The sequence below is a fragment of the Salvelinus fontinalis genome, chromosome 25, assembly GCF_029448725.1.
Source record: "Salvelinus fontinalis isolate EN_2023a chromosome 25, ASM2944872v1, whole genome shotgun sequence".
NCBI classification, from domain to species: Eukaryota; Metazoa; Chordata; class Actinopteri; order Salmoniformes; family Salmonidae; genus Salvelinus; species Salvelinus fontinalis.
The window spans coordinates 4,865,323-4,884,083 of record NC_074689.1 but is presented as its reverse complement, the minus strand read 5'-3'; the positions used below and the strand labels follow the sequence as shown (position 1 = coordinate 4,884,083).

At 41.6% G+C, this 18,761-nt stretch overlaps 1 protein-coding gene and 1 long non-coding RNA gene across 4 annotated transcripts in view; both read left to right on the top strand.

Moving 5' to 3' along the window:
- LOC129822785 (disks large-associated protein 1-like) overlaps positions 1-18,761 on the top strand; it is a 233,272-nt gene that overhangs the window by 161,607 nt on the left and 52,904 nt on the right. For all 3 annotated transcript variants that reach the window (XM_055881201.1, XM_055881200.1, XM_055881202.1), the window contains exon 6: positions 10,944-11,202. In XM_055881201.1, the coding sequence (XP_055737176.1) occupies positions 10,944-11,202 (259 nt within the window). The remainder of the gene's footprint in view (positions 1-10,943; positions 11,203-18,761) is intronic.
- LOC129822786 (uncharacterized) lies at positions 2-6,119 on the top strand. Its single transcript, XR_008754526.1, has 3 exons — positions 2-3,652; positions 4,120-4,235; positions 4,345-6,119. It is a non-coding gene; the product is annotated as an uncharacterized LOC129822786 (long non-coding RNA).

Genomic DNA, 18,761 nt, shown 5'->3' with positions numbered 1-18,761 from the left:
GCCCTGGGGGGCGCATACCTCCCCCTGCTCCGTCCCCTAACCGGCTCCTGTCCTTTCTTACACCCAACGGCCATGCAACGGGGAGGAAAAACCAACACCAAATCAAACCCTATCCAACCCCTAATCAACTATCAGAGAACTGTCCAGCAACCATCCCATCCGAGCGGCTATTTAAACCAAACCATCTCCAAACATTCAGGTGTTGTTTCCTACAGGTCTAATGATCAGAGTCAAATTCACAGTGCTAATTAGACTGCGGGAAATACAGCCCTCCTTTTCCTTGATCCCTCCATCATCCTATCTGTCTGTTAATTCCCCCTCTGTAGACTCCAGTGACGTATAGAGAAATACTCCAATTAGGTCTTTCTCATTAGAGCTGAAACAATGTTTTCATTTTCAACAGCCAGGAAAAACACATGGACTACACTGCAGGAATGTACATGTATTTAGTACTGAAGTCGGGTAAAGGGAGGACGACTCATTGTAATGTCTGGAATGGAATCAATGGAATGGTACCAAAACATATTGAAACCATGTGTTTGATGTGTTTAATACAGTTCCATTCACTTAGGCTCCACTCCCACACCAGCTACCACTGGTCCGTAACAGATCAGCTAATTCCCAATGCTCTGCATCACGCAACACAGCACACATAGCCTTCTGCTAGCATACTTTACAACACAACAGCACAACTGGTGCTTAACTCTCACAGCACACCTTAGAAAACGAGCGGGACTTACGTCTTACGCCACCGGTAATGCTTCACAGCCATTGTTCAAAAGCATTTACTGCCATGTACACTAGCACACTTCAGAGGTCGATACAAGCGGGTGAGAGAGAGATGGGAGAATTAGGAGCACACCTAATATCACACAGGACATCACATAAAACAGGTCAATTACGCCAGATATGACAGACTGACACTAGCCCCCGGATCTGCTGTCATCAAGGCAAAGGGTGGCTACTTTGAAGAATCTCATATATAAAATATATGTTGATTTGTTTAACACTTTTTTGGTTACTACATGTTTCCATATGTGTTATTTCATATTCGTGATGTCTTCACTATTATTCTACAATGTAGAAAATAGTCCAAATAAAGAAAAAACCCTGGAATAAGTAGGTGTGTCCAAACTTTTGACTGGTAATGTATAAATATATACCCTATATATATCAAAGTATTTCGACACCACTTCATATGAGTGGATTTGGCTATTTCAGCCACGCCCGTTGCCTACGGGTGTAGAAAATCGAGCACACAGCCATGCAATCGCCATAGAAAAACATTGGCAGTAGAATGGCCTTACTGAAGAGCTCTGTGACTTTCGACGTGGCACCGTCAAATTCCTGCCCTGCTAGAGCTGCCCCGATCAACTGTAAATGCTGTTATTGTGAAGTGGAAACTCTAGGAGCGACCACAGCTCAGCCACAAGTGATAGGCTACACAAGCTCACAGAACTGGATCAATGAGTGCTGAAGCGCGTTACGCGTAAACATCGCCTCTCCTTGGCTGCAACACTCAATACCGAGTTCCAAACTGTCTCTGAAGCAACGTCAGCGCCATAATCTTCGTTAGCACCATAACCTTCGTTAGCACCATAACCTTCGTTAGCCGCGCACAAGCCTAAAATCACCAGGCGCAATGCCAAGCGTCGGCTGGAGTGTTGTTGGAGCAGTTGGACTCTGGAGCAGTGGAAACACGTTCTCTGGAGTGATGAATCACGCCACACCATCTGGCAGTCTGATGGACAAATCTGGATTTGGCAGATGTCAGGAGAATGCTACCTGCCCAAATGCATAGTGCCAACTGTAGTGTTTGGTGAAGAAGGAATAATGGTCTGGGGCTATTTTTCATTCCAGTGAAGGGAAATATTAATGCTACTGCATACAATGACATTCTAGACGATTCTGTGCTTCCTACTTCGTGGCAACAGTTTGGGGAAGGCCCTTTCCTGTTTCAGCATGACAATGCCCCCTTGCACAAAGCGAGGTCCATTTAGCGGGCGCTCTTGTTCTTTGCAACTTACAGTCAGTGCATTAAACCAAGGTAATAATGTATAAATAACATGTCACAGCCAGTTAAGTTAAACGTTTCTGTAACCATTACTGAACACGTTGTTGTAGTTAAGGATACATTGATCTTCAAAATAACGGCAATTACAACAAGATATCTTATGTTATATCTCTGACTATATCTGGATAGTGCCAATACAATACTGAGATATGCACGGTAACTTGATGCCAGAGCAATGAAACACACTACGCTACAGTAAAGGGGTTATTAAACTGTAAGACAATTATATCTACAGTATTTTACTGTAAATAAAATGGATCAGATCAAGCAGGTTTGCTATATACAATTACATATTACAGCATATTAATGAATACTTAGTGTTTTATAACACTTGCACTTCTAGAGCCTAAACAAAGGCTTCCAAACTGACCGTGAATGCACGACAAAACAGATAAAAATGGACATGGGTAAATATTCAACTATTAAAGGTCCTGAAAAGTCATTCTGATTGACATGTAAAATAGCCTTTTGTGTGACTAAAATAACACCCATAACATTTGTTTTGGATAGAAAAGCGCAAAATTTGAGAAAAAGTACTTTTTGGCCAACTACCAGGAAGTTGAAAAAGACAGGCGGAGTGGGCAGGGAACTTATATTCATGAGCTCACCTTGACTGACAGCTCTTTGAAAGGCCTATGTCAAGCAACTTGGAGGCAGTGAACAGTGTTGCAATGATATCATCGCAAGTCAATTTGGTGATACACAAAGCAACATTGAAATTGCGTCAATCATATCATTTTTGTGAGACAGTACTTCTTATTTTCCTGTGATATTATGGCGGTCCGCAAACAAATGTTATAGATGCATGCCGCCACCTACTGTATTGGCTGTGTACCAGCCTAATATTCTGTAGTATGAATTCTTTACACTGTGAAAAATGTTTGCCCTACCAACTAACCCTACCCCCATTAAAAACCTCACCACCTTTCCACTACTTTGGCCCTATCTGATTCTACACCAGGCCAGCAGCCTGGGAAGACGGGACACTATCGTTCAAAACACCTTGTAACTCTTCTGCAGTAAAATCTCATACACCCAAGTACTTCTCTGCAGCTACCGCCACAACATCTATCCTTTGTGATTTCTGTTCCATTCCTGTGGTTCAGTTAACAACCATGGCCATGAACGCCCAAAAAAGGAACTTTAATGAAGCACATGTTATTCTTATCACTCTCTCTTGGCCTCGACCTACTCACCCTGTACCAGTAAGTGAGCGGAGCTGGGACGGAGCGTGCCCAATTTGACTGGAGCGAGGAGCGAGATGGCCAAAAGATGGAGCGTCACGGCTCGTCTACACTAGCACGCGGTAAATTGCCGTGTGCCGCTTCGGCCGCCCAGAGCGGCTCGCTTGTGGGCGTGCTGGCAGCATATCGCAGCACATTCGATTGTGCGTCAAGAATTCAGCATAGCAAGTTTGTATGAAAGTCTGGTTATTAAATGGGTAAATAGCTTATTCCAATCTCCATTTCATGAATTTATTCACAGGTAAATAGTAACATGCTCTAAACCACTCAGGTAACAAACAAACTTTGCTGTCCTTTTTCCAAAATGTCCACATGGCTGGGAGAACCTACTCAAGTAAGTAAATACATTTCAAAAATGTAAAAAAAAAAAAACGATGTATTATTAGCTAGCTAGCAACAGTGCAGGCTAACTCAAATGAGTTGCTAACATAGCTAGCTAGCTATCGAGCCAACTTTACATACTGTATAGATAACTGGCTAAGTTAATTACATTTTACCTCTCAGTCCTGGTCCTGGGGACTCAAAGGGGTGCACATTTTCGTTTTTGCCTTAGCACTACACAGCTGATTCAAATGATCAAGTCATCATCAAGCTTCAAGTGGTATTTATGTATTCATTTGTGACGCTATCCTTAATATGATCCTGCTATTGTCACATGCTACACATGCACATGTGTGCGCACATGCATCTATCTATCCGAAGTTATCATGATTTGTTATAAGGGATATTATACTTTAGTAATCCATAATGACCTGGTGATGTTAAAGTCGAATAATGACATTATCTTCCATATTCCTACAGATTCCTTCAAAACGATTGCCTACAGTTACCGTGTAGGGCACTGCAAGGTTGTGTGACCAGGGCCATCCGTTGAAATACAGATAGAGATGTAGTAGTCCCAGAGTTAATGATCCAAGGTCAGTTTTGCATTTCACCTCCTGATGATTAATGACTGACAGTGTAAGAATACAATTTAAAAAAGGCTTAATCATGCTCTCTCTCAATCCATCTGTCTCTCGTCTGCAGATATTTTTGGATGTGAGAGAGGAAGCCAGTCCCGTCATCGCCACTTCACCCGCTCTTAAGATAACCTTCGGGCCAACTGGGGGCCCAAGGCTGTTAGGAGACACCGCTAGAGACACTATTATGAAATGGTGATGAACTGAGAGAATATTAGGGTAGCACTGTAATTCATTATTTATATGCTGTCTTCCCTGCTCCTCTGTTCTTACCTCTTTCCCTTTCTGTCTTTTAAACTCTCTCACGCCTCTCTACCCACCTCCTCTTTCTTCCTCTGTTTTTATAATGCACACCATATTTGCATTGAAGTACAGATTGAACTCGAATTTATAATATTACAATTATAATATTTATAATGCATGTATTATGTATTTATAACACTTGGATGATGAACTTCTTTTAATAAAGCATTTCACGTTATCCACTTGTTGAAATTAAGTCTCTCATTTGATGAAATACTACACCTATCCTATGTCCTCAGATTAATGCAGATGAAGGGAGTTACATATTGACATGAACTGGCTTTAGAGTATTTACATGATGCGTACTGTAGGAAGTGTAGTGAACTGTTTTTTAAAATTCTGTTTCTGTATATATGAATTACAAATCAGCCTTTAACTACTTAAATCATGTTTCTAGTCTATTGCATGGTTATAATGAGTGACCATTGATGTCCCAGGACCAGGATTGGTAACACTGTTAAAGTGTATAATGGCAATACATTCATGCAGACACAGCATCATTCAAAGAATGGAGTTTGATACTCCTGGTATTGAATATGACTGAAAAGTAATGTTTCACCGACATTCATACCTGAACCGCACCTTTATTTGCCATGGTAGAGTACACGATCAGTGAATATATTTAATGTACAGGCAGGGTTGGGGAGTAATATATTACATGTCATCCGTTACATGTAAGGGATTACAAAAACGGTAACTGTAATCCGTTACGTTACCAGCAAAAATATTGTAATCAGATGACAGATACTTTTGAAAAACAATATGATTACTTTGAGGATGTTTTTTTAAAAACAGAAAGGATGTTTGCAAAAAAAAATATCCGACACTTCTCTGTTTTCTCAATGACATTCAAATCAGCATTGAAAAAAGGCACAAGTTTGTTCCACCTGAGCGAGTCTGACCACAAGTCAGAGACCACTATGATGACCCACCAAATGGGTTTGATGGATCCTGGGTAAAGAGCAGGAATAGGCTTTTGTAGGCTACAGTCCAAGCGGTGTCTTCCAATGGTGCGACTGCTGTCGGCATCCAAAGATTATTCAACTTGAATAAACGCTTGGATGTAAGGATGACAACAGCGGTGTAGTCTACGGCGATACGGATATCACTTATTATTGATATCTACATAGCGCATTGATGTGAATCACACTGCTGCTCTCTCATTTAGCTATTTGCGCTTTACGGATTGTGGTTGTTGAGGTTTGGCTGTTCATAAATCTAAATGTGTATTTGAACCCAATAACGGTTGAATTCAAGAAGTTTAAGCTGCCTATCAATCATTGTTTTTGAAACCAGTGGACAGCCAGTGAAAAATGTGCTCTTGCAGCAGCTGCATAGTGCGGATCCCAGCCTATGGAATAAAAGTGGGCCTTTTATTGCTCAATCTAATTCATGCTGATACAAAAGGGACAATCTGTAGTTGCTACATCCATCTTTGGACTAATGATTTATATATACAGTACCAGTCAAAGGTTTGGACACACCTTCTCATTCACGGGTTTTTCTTTATTTTGATTATTTTCTACATTGTAGAATAATAGTGAAAACATTAAAACTATGAAATAACACCTTTGGAATCATATAGTAACCAAAAAAGTGTTAAACAAATCTAAATATATTTTAGATTCTTCAAAGTAGTCACCCTTTTGCCTTCATAACAGCATTGCACACAACCATGAAGCTGGTTGAGAGAAATGCATTTCAATTTACAGGTGTGCCTTGTTAAAAGTTCATTTGTGGAATTTGGCATTCTCTCAACCAGCTTCATGAGGAATGCTTTTCCAAATGCCTTGAAGGAATTCCCACATATGCTGAGCACTTGTTGGCTGCTTTCCCTTCACTCTGAGGTCCAACTCTTCCCAAACAATCTTATTGGGTTGTGGAGGCCAGGTCAGCTGATGAGGCACTCCATCACTCTCCTTCTTGGTCAAATAGCCCTTCCACAGCCTAGAGATGTGTTTTGGTTCATTGTCCTGTTGAAAAACAAATGACAGTCCCACTAAGCGCAAACCAGATGGGATGGAGTATCACTGCAGAATGCTGTGGTGCAAAAGGTGCAAAATCAAGGTGACTTACAAAGATGAGGACCAAGAGCAAGAGAGGGAATGCGGTGATGTAGTGTCCACAAAAATAAAGAATCATTGTGGAATCTGAAAAGACACATATCACGAAAGCATGATAGGGTACTCATTACGTGCAGATGGTAAAAGAAAGGAACAAGGTGGGTAGATAAGTGTGTCATTGTAGAAAAGTATTTAGAAAACTAAAAATCTAAGTTTCGTTAATCTATACAATAGTCCAATACTTTTGGACCAATAGGCCTGGCATGTTCCCACTTTCAAGGAGCTTTCTGTTTTGATTGGTTATTGGTTACTGGTTATTTTGCCTTAAAACTCTTAGGCCTACCTGTAGAATTATTTTTTATTTTTTTAACTCTGCATCTCTGCCCAACCTGGCAATAGTGGCCTAAAGGGTGTTTAGCATCCCCAGTGGCTCTGCAAGTGTGGAGAGGATATTCTCTGCTGCTGGCCTGCTCTCCAGGCACCATCGCATGAGCCTGAATCCACAGACTGGCCAAACTCATGTTTCTAAAAATGAATTCACCACTGAGCTTAATAAGGCATTTTTTGTTTAATATGTGTTGAATTCTAAGTAAGTCACAGCCTATATGCACAATTTATAGACTATAATGATTTAATACAACTAAATGTTGTTTAAATGCTGAGGGCTTTATGTCTCTATCAGCCTATTGTGTCACACTCACAAATGCTTCACAGTGTATTCCTTTGTAGGCTATAGCCTTGAAATAATAAAAAAAATATACCCTTTATAATTCATTTTCGTTCCTTCTTAGGCTCTGTCTGGCTCCTGACCTATTTAGAGTCTTTATATGCTGTTTAATATGACATGTAGCCTATTTGAAATTATGAGCGCTTCTCACATCCACCTTTTCATGTTTATTAAAATACTTTTCATTCAAATCGTATGGTGTGGTTTCAATACTTCGAAACCAAATGGTAGGTCCAGGAAGTCACAAAAATAGATGGGTGTTTGTTAAATTGTGATTTTAATGAATGGAGCGAATTTGGAGCAGCAGTTTCTTTTCCTCCTATGAGCACAGATCAGTTTTTAGCAGAGCAGTTGGAAAGGAGGTGGAGTTGCGCAACGCTCCATGAGCGATGAGCGGGATTAACGACCGCTCAACTCCGCTCACATACTCTGCCCTGGATTCATCTTCCTCTACTACTCTCTTCACTGTCTCAACATACGGCAAATTCTGCACTACTCTGATCCTGGCAACCTCAACCTGCCTTTCTCTCACCGGACACCTCTGATCTCCAGCACCATGGTACCCCTACAGTTTACACAGACACCTTTTTCCACCTATACTACACATTCTCACATCTAGGAATCTCCCTCCTACACACTGCTGCCACATGACCATAAACTTGACACCTAAAACACAGACAAAATCTCTCACGGGATAACTGACACATTCTAACTTGACTTTATCTGGTAAAAACTCTGCATCAAAACTCAGTAGTACAGTCTTCTCTGTTACACCGGATCTGCGTGGCACCAAACGGCAGGAGTCACAGACACCGGGAATCCTCAACTTCAGTTGACCCTCCTCAACACATAGCGCCATTCCGGTTATCACTCCTTTCAACAGCGCCCTGCTCCAGAGAGGAAAACAATTTACAGTTCTTGGCCCTAGTCACGTGGTGCGGAGCGCACGATGGCTCTGGATGGCAGAAACGCAAACAAACACTTTCACCTACCCAACACTCCCTAACCTCTTCTCCACCCAACCTGACACCACATCTACAGTTGAAGTCGGAAGTTTACATACACTTCAGCCAAATATATTTAAACTCAGTTTTTCACAATTCCTGACATTAAAGTAAAAATTCCCTGTCTTAGGTCAGTTTGGATCACCACTGTATTTTAAGAGAAATGTCAGAATAATAGTAGAGAGAGTGATTTATTTCAGCTTTTATTTATTTCATCACATTCCCAATGGGTCAGAAGTTTACATACACTCAATTAGTATTTGGTAATCATTATATTGTCAGATTTTAGGAGTAACTCTGGTCAGTTGGAGCACCGAGACACTTCATATCGTAGGCCTGGAGTAGCAAATGATTAATAATAGCCACACCATACCAAACCTTCACAAACGTTTAGAAACTTTATTAGGGTCATATCAAAAGTAAGTCAAGCCATTGTTTATAGGGAAAACATGAGCAGAAGAGCTAATGTAAACCAGGGAAAGAAACGCACTGCCCTCCGCTGTGCCTCCGCAAAAAGCAGACAATCCACCCTATTTTGGGGGTTTTAGTCTTGGTTTCTGTGTAGCACTTTGTGACATCGGCTGATGTAAAAATGGCTTTATAAATACATTTGATTGATTGATTGATTGACCACCCCTCCCCCAAGTGAATTTTGATCCGTCCCTTACAGACTTTAATGACTGTGATAGGAGAAACTGAGGTTGGATCAACAACATTGTAGTTACTGCACAATACTAACTTGATTGACAGAGTGAAAAGAATGAAGCTTGTACAGAATAAAAATATTCCAAAACATCAACCTGTTTGCATCAAGGCACCAAAGTCATACTGCAAAGAATGTGGCAAAGCAATTCATTTTTTTGTGCTGAATAAAAAGTGTTACGTTTGGAGCAAATCCAGTACATCACATTACTGAGTACCACTCTCCATATTTTCAAGCATAGTGGTGGCTGCATCATGTTATGGGTATGTTTGTCACAGACAAGGACTAGGGAGTTATTTTAAATAAAAATAAATGAAATATAGCTAAGCACAGGCAGAGTCCTAGAGAAAAACCTGGTTCTGTCTGCTTTCCAACAGACACCGGAAGACAAAATGACCTTTCAGCAGGACAATAACCTAAAACACAAGGCCAAATCTACCTTGGAGTTGCTTACCAAGAAGACAGTGAATTTCCTCAGTGGTCAAGTTACAGTTTTGACTTAAATCTACTTGAAAATCTATGACAAGACCTGAAAATGGTTGTCTGACAATGATCAACCAATTTGACAGAGCTTGAAGAATTTTGAAAAAAATAATAGACAAATGTTGCACAATCCAGGTGTGGAAAGAGACTTACACATGAATACAGCTGTAATCGCCGCCAAAGGTGCTTCTACCAAGTATTGACGAAGAGTTGTGAATACTTAAGTAAATGAGATATTTCTGTGCTTCATTTTCAATACATTTGCCAAAGGATCTAAAAACATGTTTTCACTTTGTCATTATGGGGTATTGTGTGTAGATTGGTGAGAAATATATATATTGAATTCATTTAAAATTCAGACTGTAACAGAACAAAATGTGGAATCAGTCAACGGGTATGAATACTTTCTGAAGGCACTGTATGTGTAGGTAGCAAATTTTATATTTTTAATACTGTATATCACATATTGACTATTGAATTGGACACTCCAAACCGTATCTTGACATTGGGCTACTAAAGTTATTGTCAACAGGAAGCAGGGACAGCATCATTTTCAACTTATATTTTAGAAATATAAATGGAACTTTCAACAGTAATTTCCAATAGTATTCTACTTTAACAGGTAAAAACTGCCGAATCAGTCCAAAAACATGCTGTGACTGATAACATATGATATTTTTTATTTAACTAGGAAAGTCAGTTAAAAGAACAAATTCTTATTTTCAATGACGGCCTAGAAACAGTGGGTTAACTGCCTTGTTCAGGGGTAGAACAACCAAAATTGTACCTTGTCAGATCAGGGATTTGATCTAGTAACCTTTCAGTTACTGGCCCAACGCTCTAACCACTAGTCAACCTGCCGCCCACATCAGAAACCATGAAAACGGATTTGGCTTGACTACACATAACCCGTTTTCCTCCTCTCTCCTCCTCTTTCCATGCAAGTATATTAGGCTAGAATAGCAGTCCACCTTAGACACTTTGGGTTTCTGTTGGGGACTATGAAGACACATGCTCGATTCCAATACAACCACCACACACCCTTTCCATGAGCTTAGTTCTACAATGTCGTGGCACTCATTTCAACTAGTCACGAGTCTTCCCTCCTGTAGACATGTGTATTGCCAACACACCCCTGTAGCACTGCACTCGGACGGCCCGGGAACTTTTACCCCACAACTTTCCTCCCCTCTGCACTGCATGCTATCCTTTTGGATTGATTTCAAGTGTCTTTGTGCCTTTTTGATTCCTCAAAATCACTGAATATACTTGAAACCCTTGAGTACATGGCTCCAGTCCGGTGATGTTGACCTAGGTTTTTCTAACCTTTTTGACCTTTGCCCCCCCCCCCCCCCCCCGTGCGTGCGGTGTCACCCCCTGCAGGTGAGCGAGGTGGAGGTGAACGGACAGATGGAGGCAGTGTGCGAGTCCGTTTTCAGTGAGATGGAGTCTCAAGCGGTGGATGCTCTGGACCTCCCCATGTCAGGCTGCTTCCGTATGCGCAGCCACAGCTACGTCCGTGCCATCGAGAAGGGCTGCTCCCAAGACGAGGAGGACAGGGTCACCATGGTGGGGGGAAACATGAGGGCTATCTCAGCCCCCCGGGCCACCACCACCGTCAGGACCATCCAGAGCAGCACAGGTCAGTCACACACACACACACACACACACACACACACACACACACACACACACACACACACACACACACACACACACACACACACACACACACACACACACACACACACACACACACACACACACTGCAGGCCATTGCAATAAAACTTTAACTTTGGCTACCCTGACTCTAAACTCTTAAAATAAAGATGCCAGTTGGAACCAAATAAGGTTCTTGAGTGCAATGCCATAGGGGAACCATTTTAGGGTCTCTGAAGAACCCCGAACGGGATGTGTGTTTGCTGTGTTTGCCAGCAACAGTTGTTGCATTTATTCATTTTCAGCCCAATGCCCTTCACCAAGTGACTTCCTAAGTGACTATGTTGTCATTAAAATGTAATTATTTAATACAATACATATTTCATCACTCCTTCTTTTTAGGGCCAAGTTTAGATGCCATGCATACCTACATTGTCCATATGTGCATATGTAATGTCTACAATGTATTATACATGTATGTAATGCATTATGTACAGTATGCACTGCTTCTGACTACTAATGTAAAGGGACAGTAATTGGATGAGCATTGCATGTGTTAATACACTGACAGCTTAGTCCACACACTCCTAGAGTGCTATCCAGTACCTAAAATGGTTATTTGGCTTTCCCCATAGGAGAACCCTTTGAAGAACCATTTTTTTGGTTCCAGGAAGAACCCTTTGGGATCCAGGTAGAACTCTTTTGGGTTATACTATGGGGACAGCCAAAGAACCCTTTTGGAACCCTTTTTTCTAAGAGTGTACATATGTAATACTGTAGACACGTCAGCGGGAGGCAGAGGAGTAGTGATTTCAAAGGACACACACACATACCCAGAGCCTCAGAACATCTCTTTATAAGTATTGTAACTCGTATTACCTATTTTTCTTCAGCGTTACAATATGATAAATATTAGATCCCCTCTGTGCAGAACGGTGTCTGTCTGTATCTCTGCTGGGCCTACCTTTAAGAGATTGTTGCTGCTGATCAGGGTCTGTATGTGGACTCCTGGCCGACCCTTATTTGAGCTCTCTCGTCCAGTAAAGCATTGAACTAGAACATTAGTGCATGGGCTGCATGCAGTATTGATGCTGAGCGGTGTTGGCATTCCGAGTTGACTGTTTCTATTTTGGCCTCTCTGTAAATTCCCCATCTTCTCTGACTTACATTGTAGCCATGCAGTGAGTCAGAGCCCGAGGGAATTCATTTTTTCATGTTCCTCAGTGCTCTCCCCCCCCCCCCCCCTCTCACTCCCTCTCCCTCTGTTTAATTATCCCGATTAAAAGGCAGTTCTTCCTTTCTCCCACACAGCCAACGAGGTTACAGTCAGCTAATTAAAATATTTAGTGCAAATTGTATGGCAAAGCGTGTTCAGTCAAGTTTAAGGTGCTCCTCGTGATTCAGAACAAACATTCATTTAGTGCCATTAACAATTCTGCTCCGTTGATTCCCTGAGTTACCCTACCAAGGCTGCGGAGGATAAGGATTCATTTGACCCTGCGTTCTATTGAAGCCAGTGGGAAGAGTATGATGTAAGGGCATCCAGAGATTCGCCAACATCAAGTTTGTATAAAACAAACAGACAATAATAAAGCGGCGAGGAGGAGGAGGGCATTTCATGTGTGTGTTTCTTGTTTGGCTAATATTGATCTCTGTCAGTACATCCTTGCCTCTAGGTTATATCCCAAATTGCACCCTATTCCCCACATAGTGCACTACTTCTGACCAGAGCCCTATGGGCCCTGGTCAAAAGTAGTGCACTATATATTAGATGTGCCATTTGGGACATACAACTCTAGTCACAGAGGAAGAGGAAGAGGAAGAGGAAGCGAGGGGGAAAAGAGAATTCATCACATCAAGTGCTATTGGCAAGAACCGTACTGCTGGTGGGCCAGATGTCTGGGCTGGTCTGGGAGCAGGAGACAGATAAAACATGATCAAGCGGAGATGCCCTCTTAAGACGCACGCTTACGTGCACACACGCACACACACACATGCACGCACACACACTCAAACACACGTGTGTGCACACACAGACAGAGTGAGCGTACACACACACACCCTACTCCACATCGCACCCACACCCACACCCACACGCCTCTGACCCATATCTTAGGAGCTGCCTGGGAGTCGATCAATATTAATTTGCAGGGGATCTAAAGGTAATAGGTCCTGCCCTAGACAGACGGACCACATATGGTAGGTAGCTGGGGGCGGAGGGATGGCTATTGGCAGCAGCAACAGCTGTTAGCCATTTAATTCACATCAATATATGGGGAGTCAGATTGAGACATGTGATCATGTGAAAACTGGAAATCTGAAGCACGGTGAGCCTGGAGAGCTTAATGAAACAGAGGCGTAGTTTGTTATCGACAAGAGCCGTTGGTTTTAGCTGTGCTCGGTGCCTTGAAGGGTGTTTGATTGGTTCTGTGATCGTCAACTTTGATTGGCTGCGTGTCTCAGTCTGGGCGACCCCTGACCTTAATTCACTGCAGGGAATTCTAGGTCGATCTCAGGTGATAGAGAGAGAGAGAGCGAGAGAGAGCGAGAGCGAGAGCGAGAGAGAGAGAGAGAGAGGTGTCAGTCATAACATTATTAAGCACTAAAAAGCCAGGCAGAGTAGGGGATTACTGTCATGGTGCTGGCACTTTGTAATTCATCACATCCTCACATCTCTCCTCCTGAGTCATCGCTAACGTTAATGAATTTGATGGCAGACACACACACACACGTGCACATACACACACAGGTTGCAGAGGGTGCCATGGTGTGAAGCAGCCCCTTGCAGGTTCAGATATGATACATATAGTACCAGTCAAAAGTTTGGACAGATTTATTTTGACTATTTTCTACATTGTAGAACAATAGTGAAGACATCAAAACTATAAAATAACACATGGAATCACGTAGTAACCAAAAAAGTGTTAAACAAATCAAAATATATTTTAGATTCTTCAAAGAAGCCACCCTTTGCCTTGATGACAGCTTTGCACACTCTTGGCATTCTCTCAACCAGCTTCACCTGGAATGCTTCTCCAACAGTCTTGAAGGAGTTCCCACATATGCTGAGCACTTGTTGGCTGCTTTTCCTTCACTCTGTGGTCCAACTCATCCCAAACCAAGGTCATCTGATGCAGCACGCCATCACTCTCCTTGGTCAAATAGCCCTCACACAGTCTGGAGGTGTGTTGGGTCATTGTCCGAATGAAAAATAAATGATAGTCCCACTAAGCGCAAAGCAGATGGGAAGGTGTATCGCTGGAGAGTGCTGTGGTAGCCATGCTGGTTAAATCACCTCCTCCTCCATGCTGCACGGTGGGAACCACACATGCAGAGATCATCTGCTCACCTAAACTGCGTCTCACAAAGACACTGCTGTTGGAACCACAAATCTTTCCACTGGTCTAATGTCTATTGCTCTTGTTTCTTGGCCCAAGCAAGTCTCTTCTTCTTATTGATGTCCTTTAGTAGTGGTTTCTTTGCGGCAATTCGACCACAAAGGCCTGATTCACGCAGTCTCCTCTGAACAGTTGATGTTGAGATGTATCTGTTACTTGAACTTTGTGAAGCATTTATTTGGCCTGCAATTTCTGAGGCTGGTAACTCTAATGAACTTATCGTCTGCAGCAGAAGTTACTCTGGGTCTTCCTTTCCTGTGACAGTCCTCGTGCGAGCCAGTTTCATCATAGCGCTTGATGGTTTTTGCGACGGCACTTGAAGAAACTTTCAAAGTTCTTCAAATGTTCCTCATTGACTGACCTTCATGTCTAAAAGTAATGATGGACTGTCGTTTCTCTTTGCTTATTTGTGCTGCTCTTGCCATATCATGGACTTGGTATTTTACCAAATAGGGCTATCTTCTGTATACCAACCTTATCACAACACAACTGATTTGCTCAAATTTAGAAGGAAATCAATTCCACAAATAAAACTTTTAACAAGGCACACCTGTTAGATGAAATGCATTCCAGGTGACTACCTCATGAAGCTGGTTGAGAGAATACCAAGAGTGTACAAAGCTGTCATCATCAAGGCAAAGGGTGGCTACTTTGAAGAATCTCAAATATGAAATATATTTAGATTTGTTTAACACTTTCTTGGTTACTACATGATTCCATTTGTGTTATTTCATCGTTGTGATGCCTTCACTATCATTCTACGATGTAGAAAATAGTCAAATGAAAGAAAAACCCTTGAATGAGTAGGTGTGTCCAAACTTCTGACCGGTACTGCATGTGTAGACTTCACTCTCCACTGAATTAGAAGAATGGTAAAAGGTGTTCCAGAAGAAGCTGACCCATGTCACATCATGCTGTTGTCAGAACTCCTTCAGGCTGTAGCGTACAAAATACAGGTCACCAATTATAGTGCATTCGTGAACTTTTTCAGACCCCTTGAAAGTTTCCACATTACAGCTTTATTCTAAAAGTGTTTACATTGCTGTTGCTTTTCGTTCAATCTACACACAATACCACATAATGGCAAAGCAAAAACTGTTTTTATTTTAATTTTAACAAATGTATAAAAAATTATATACGGAAATATCACATTTACTTAAGTATTCAGACCCTTTACTCAGTACTATGTTGAAGCACCTTTGGCAGAGATTACAGCCTCAAGTCTTTTTGGGTATGATGCTACAAGCTTGACACACTTGTATTTGGGGAGATTCTCCCATTCTTCTCTGCAGATCCTCTCAAGCTCTGTCAGGTTGGAAGGGGAGAGTCGCTGGACAGCTATTTTCACGTCTTTCCAAAAATGTTCGATCGGGTTCAAGTCCGGGCTCTGACTGGGCCACTCAAGTACATTCAGAGACTTGTCCCGAAACCTCTCCTGTGTTGTTTTGGCTGTGTGCTTAGGGTTGTTGTCCTGTTGGACGGTGAACCTTCGCCCCCAATCTGAGGTCCTGAGCTCTCTTGAGCAAGTTTTCATCACGGATCTCTCTGTACTTTGCTCTGTTCATCTTTCTCTCGATCCTGACTAGTCTCCCAGTCCCTGATGCTGAAAAACATCCCCACAGCATGGTGCTGCCACCACCATGCTTCACCGTAGGGACAGTGCCAGGTTTCTTCCTGTGGCTTCTGAGTGCCGCAGAGATATTTGTCCTGGAAGGTTCTCCCATCTCCACCGAGGAACTCTGGAGCTCTGTCAGAGTGACCATCGGGCTCTTGGTCACCTCCCTGACCAAGGCAATTCTCTCCTGAATGCTCAGTTTAGCTGGGCGGCCAGCTCTAGGAAGAGTCTTGGTGGTTCCAAACTTCTTCCATTTAAGAATTATGAAGGCCACTATGTACTTGGGGACCATCAATGCAGCAGACATTTTTTGTAGCCTTCCCCAGATCTGTTTCTTGACACAATCCTGTCTCACATCTCTAAGGACAATTCCTTCGACCTCATGGCTTGGTTTTTTCTCTGACATGCACTGTCAACTGTGGGACCTTATATAGACAGGTGTGTGCCTTTCCAAAACATGTCCAATCAACTGAATTTATCACAGGTGGACTCCAATCAAGTTGTGTAAACATCTTAATAAGGATGATCAATGGAAACAGGATGCACCTCAATGTATTTCTATTTGACATTTTTAATACATTTGCCAAAATAAAATAAAAAACTGTTTTCGCTTTGTCATCATTGGGTATTGTGTTAAGATTGATGAGGATTTTTTTTTTTAATCCATTTTAGAAGAAGTCCATACAGTATGTTGTGTAAAACTGATGAATGAGGACAAATTTGACATACAATTAGAACTGTATTCCAATGCAAGGAGTCTGTTCTGTTTCCACCAAAATATGTCAGTTAGAACGGCAGCAGCCTAGGTTATATCACTTGTGTCCCAAATGGCACTCTATTCCCTATATAGAGTGCACTGGTCAAAAGTAGTGCACTATGAAGGGAGTGCCATTTGGGATGCAGAAGTGTCTAGCTTTGTATCACTCACTGGGCTCAGGTTGGCTTTGCTCTCAATGTCATTCTGTTGAATTACAGGATTAGGTAGCAGGACAGTCTTTCTCCCTCATTCAGTCTTTTAGACAGAAGCACACAGACACTCACGTAGAAGCATAATACAATTTATTTATCTCATGCTCCCTCTCTCTCTCACGCTCTCTCGCTCTCTTCCTCTCACCCTGAGGGCTGTGAGCAGACAGTAAGCAAACATCACGTTGACATCACGTGCCTTTCAGGTGCTGAATGAGAGGTCGGAAGAATTATTTTCCGGACGTCGAAAATCCATCAACGGACGTTGAAAATACATATTTGCTGGATTTTTAACAAACTTTTCTTCTGGAATTTAAAATCAGATGCATTTTAGGTGCTGAATGAAAGGTAAAAATACGTATTTTCCGGATGTTGAAAATGTAATTTACAGACGTTGAAAATACATATTTTTTGGTCATTGATTTTATGGCCCAATTTCAACTGCTATACATTTTCAATGAAGTCGTTTTTGACACCTCTTAATAGGAAAGAGGGGCCAACAAAATATGTATACATTCTCCTATCTATCACATGCACTTATTTAACTACGTCAGAACCTTTAAAACTGGCAGCAATTATGCACAAACTTGGTCGAACACGCTGAATAAACCAACAATCCACTTCAACTACAATAACATTCCGAGTAACAGTTACAGACTTTTGTTGCCTTGCTATTACTGTGGTATTTTCTTGTTTATCTACCTTAGTTGAATTAATTGACTGTAAGTCACTCTGGATAAGAGTGTCTGCTAAATGACCAAAATGTAAATGTTAAAAAACAAACATTTGGGTATTATTCGAATGAGCTCCGCCCCCAAACAAGTACAAATGTGGTCGGCGAAAGGTTCAGATCCACATCTGAACGAATCATAGACATCCAGGCTATGTTTCACAAGTTTGAACATCCCAGTGCATTACGGCACAGTTTAGTACTGCAGAACACAGAAGACTACAGTACAATGCGGTGTGGTACGGGACATAGTTTTATTCGGTAGAGTACGGTACAGTACAGTACAGTGTAGTTTAATTCAGCACACTACAATGAAGTAGAGTTTCTTTCAGTAGAGTAGAGTACAGTAGAGCAGCGATTCTCAACTGGTGGGTTGCGACCCAAATTTGGGTGGCGGGAGGTTTTGAATGGGTCTCGGGTGTCTAAATAAAACCAGATATAATTATGAAGAAATACTCCAGTCTGAACTTAAACAACTTAAACCAGGTAGAAAGTGTGTAGAAATTATAATGAACTTACATTTATAAATAATAGGGGGAAAAATGTATTATTGACAATTAAGAGGTGGGAATGTTGTTCCCTTGTCATATAATTGCTACATTTACTGTCAGTATAGCATTAAAAATGGTTTTCCAGATTTTATTTTGCCAATTATTTTTTGTAATGCAGAGACAACATGCTTCAAATTGGGTCAAAACCAATTGAGAACCACTGCAGTAAATTCAGTAAAATAAAGTACAGTACTGTTCAGTAGAGTAGAGAACATTACATGAAAGTTAGGTACAATACAGTACACTATACTTTACTTTCCTTTACTGTACTGTGTACTGTAA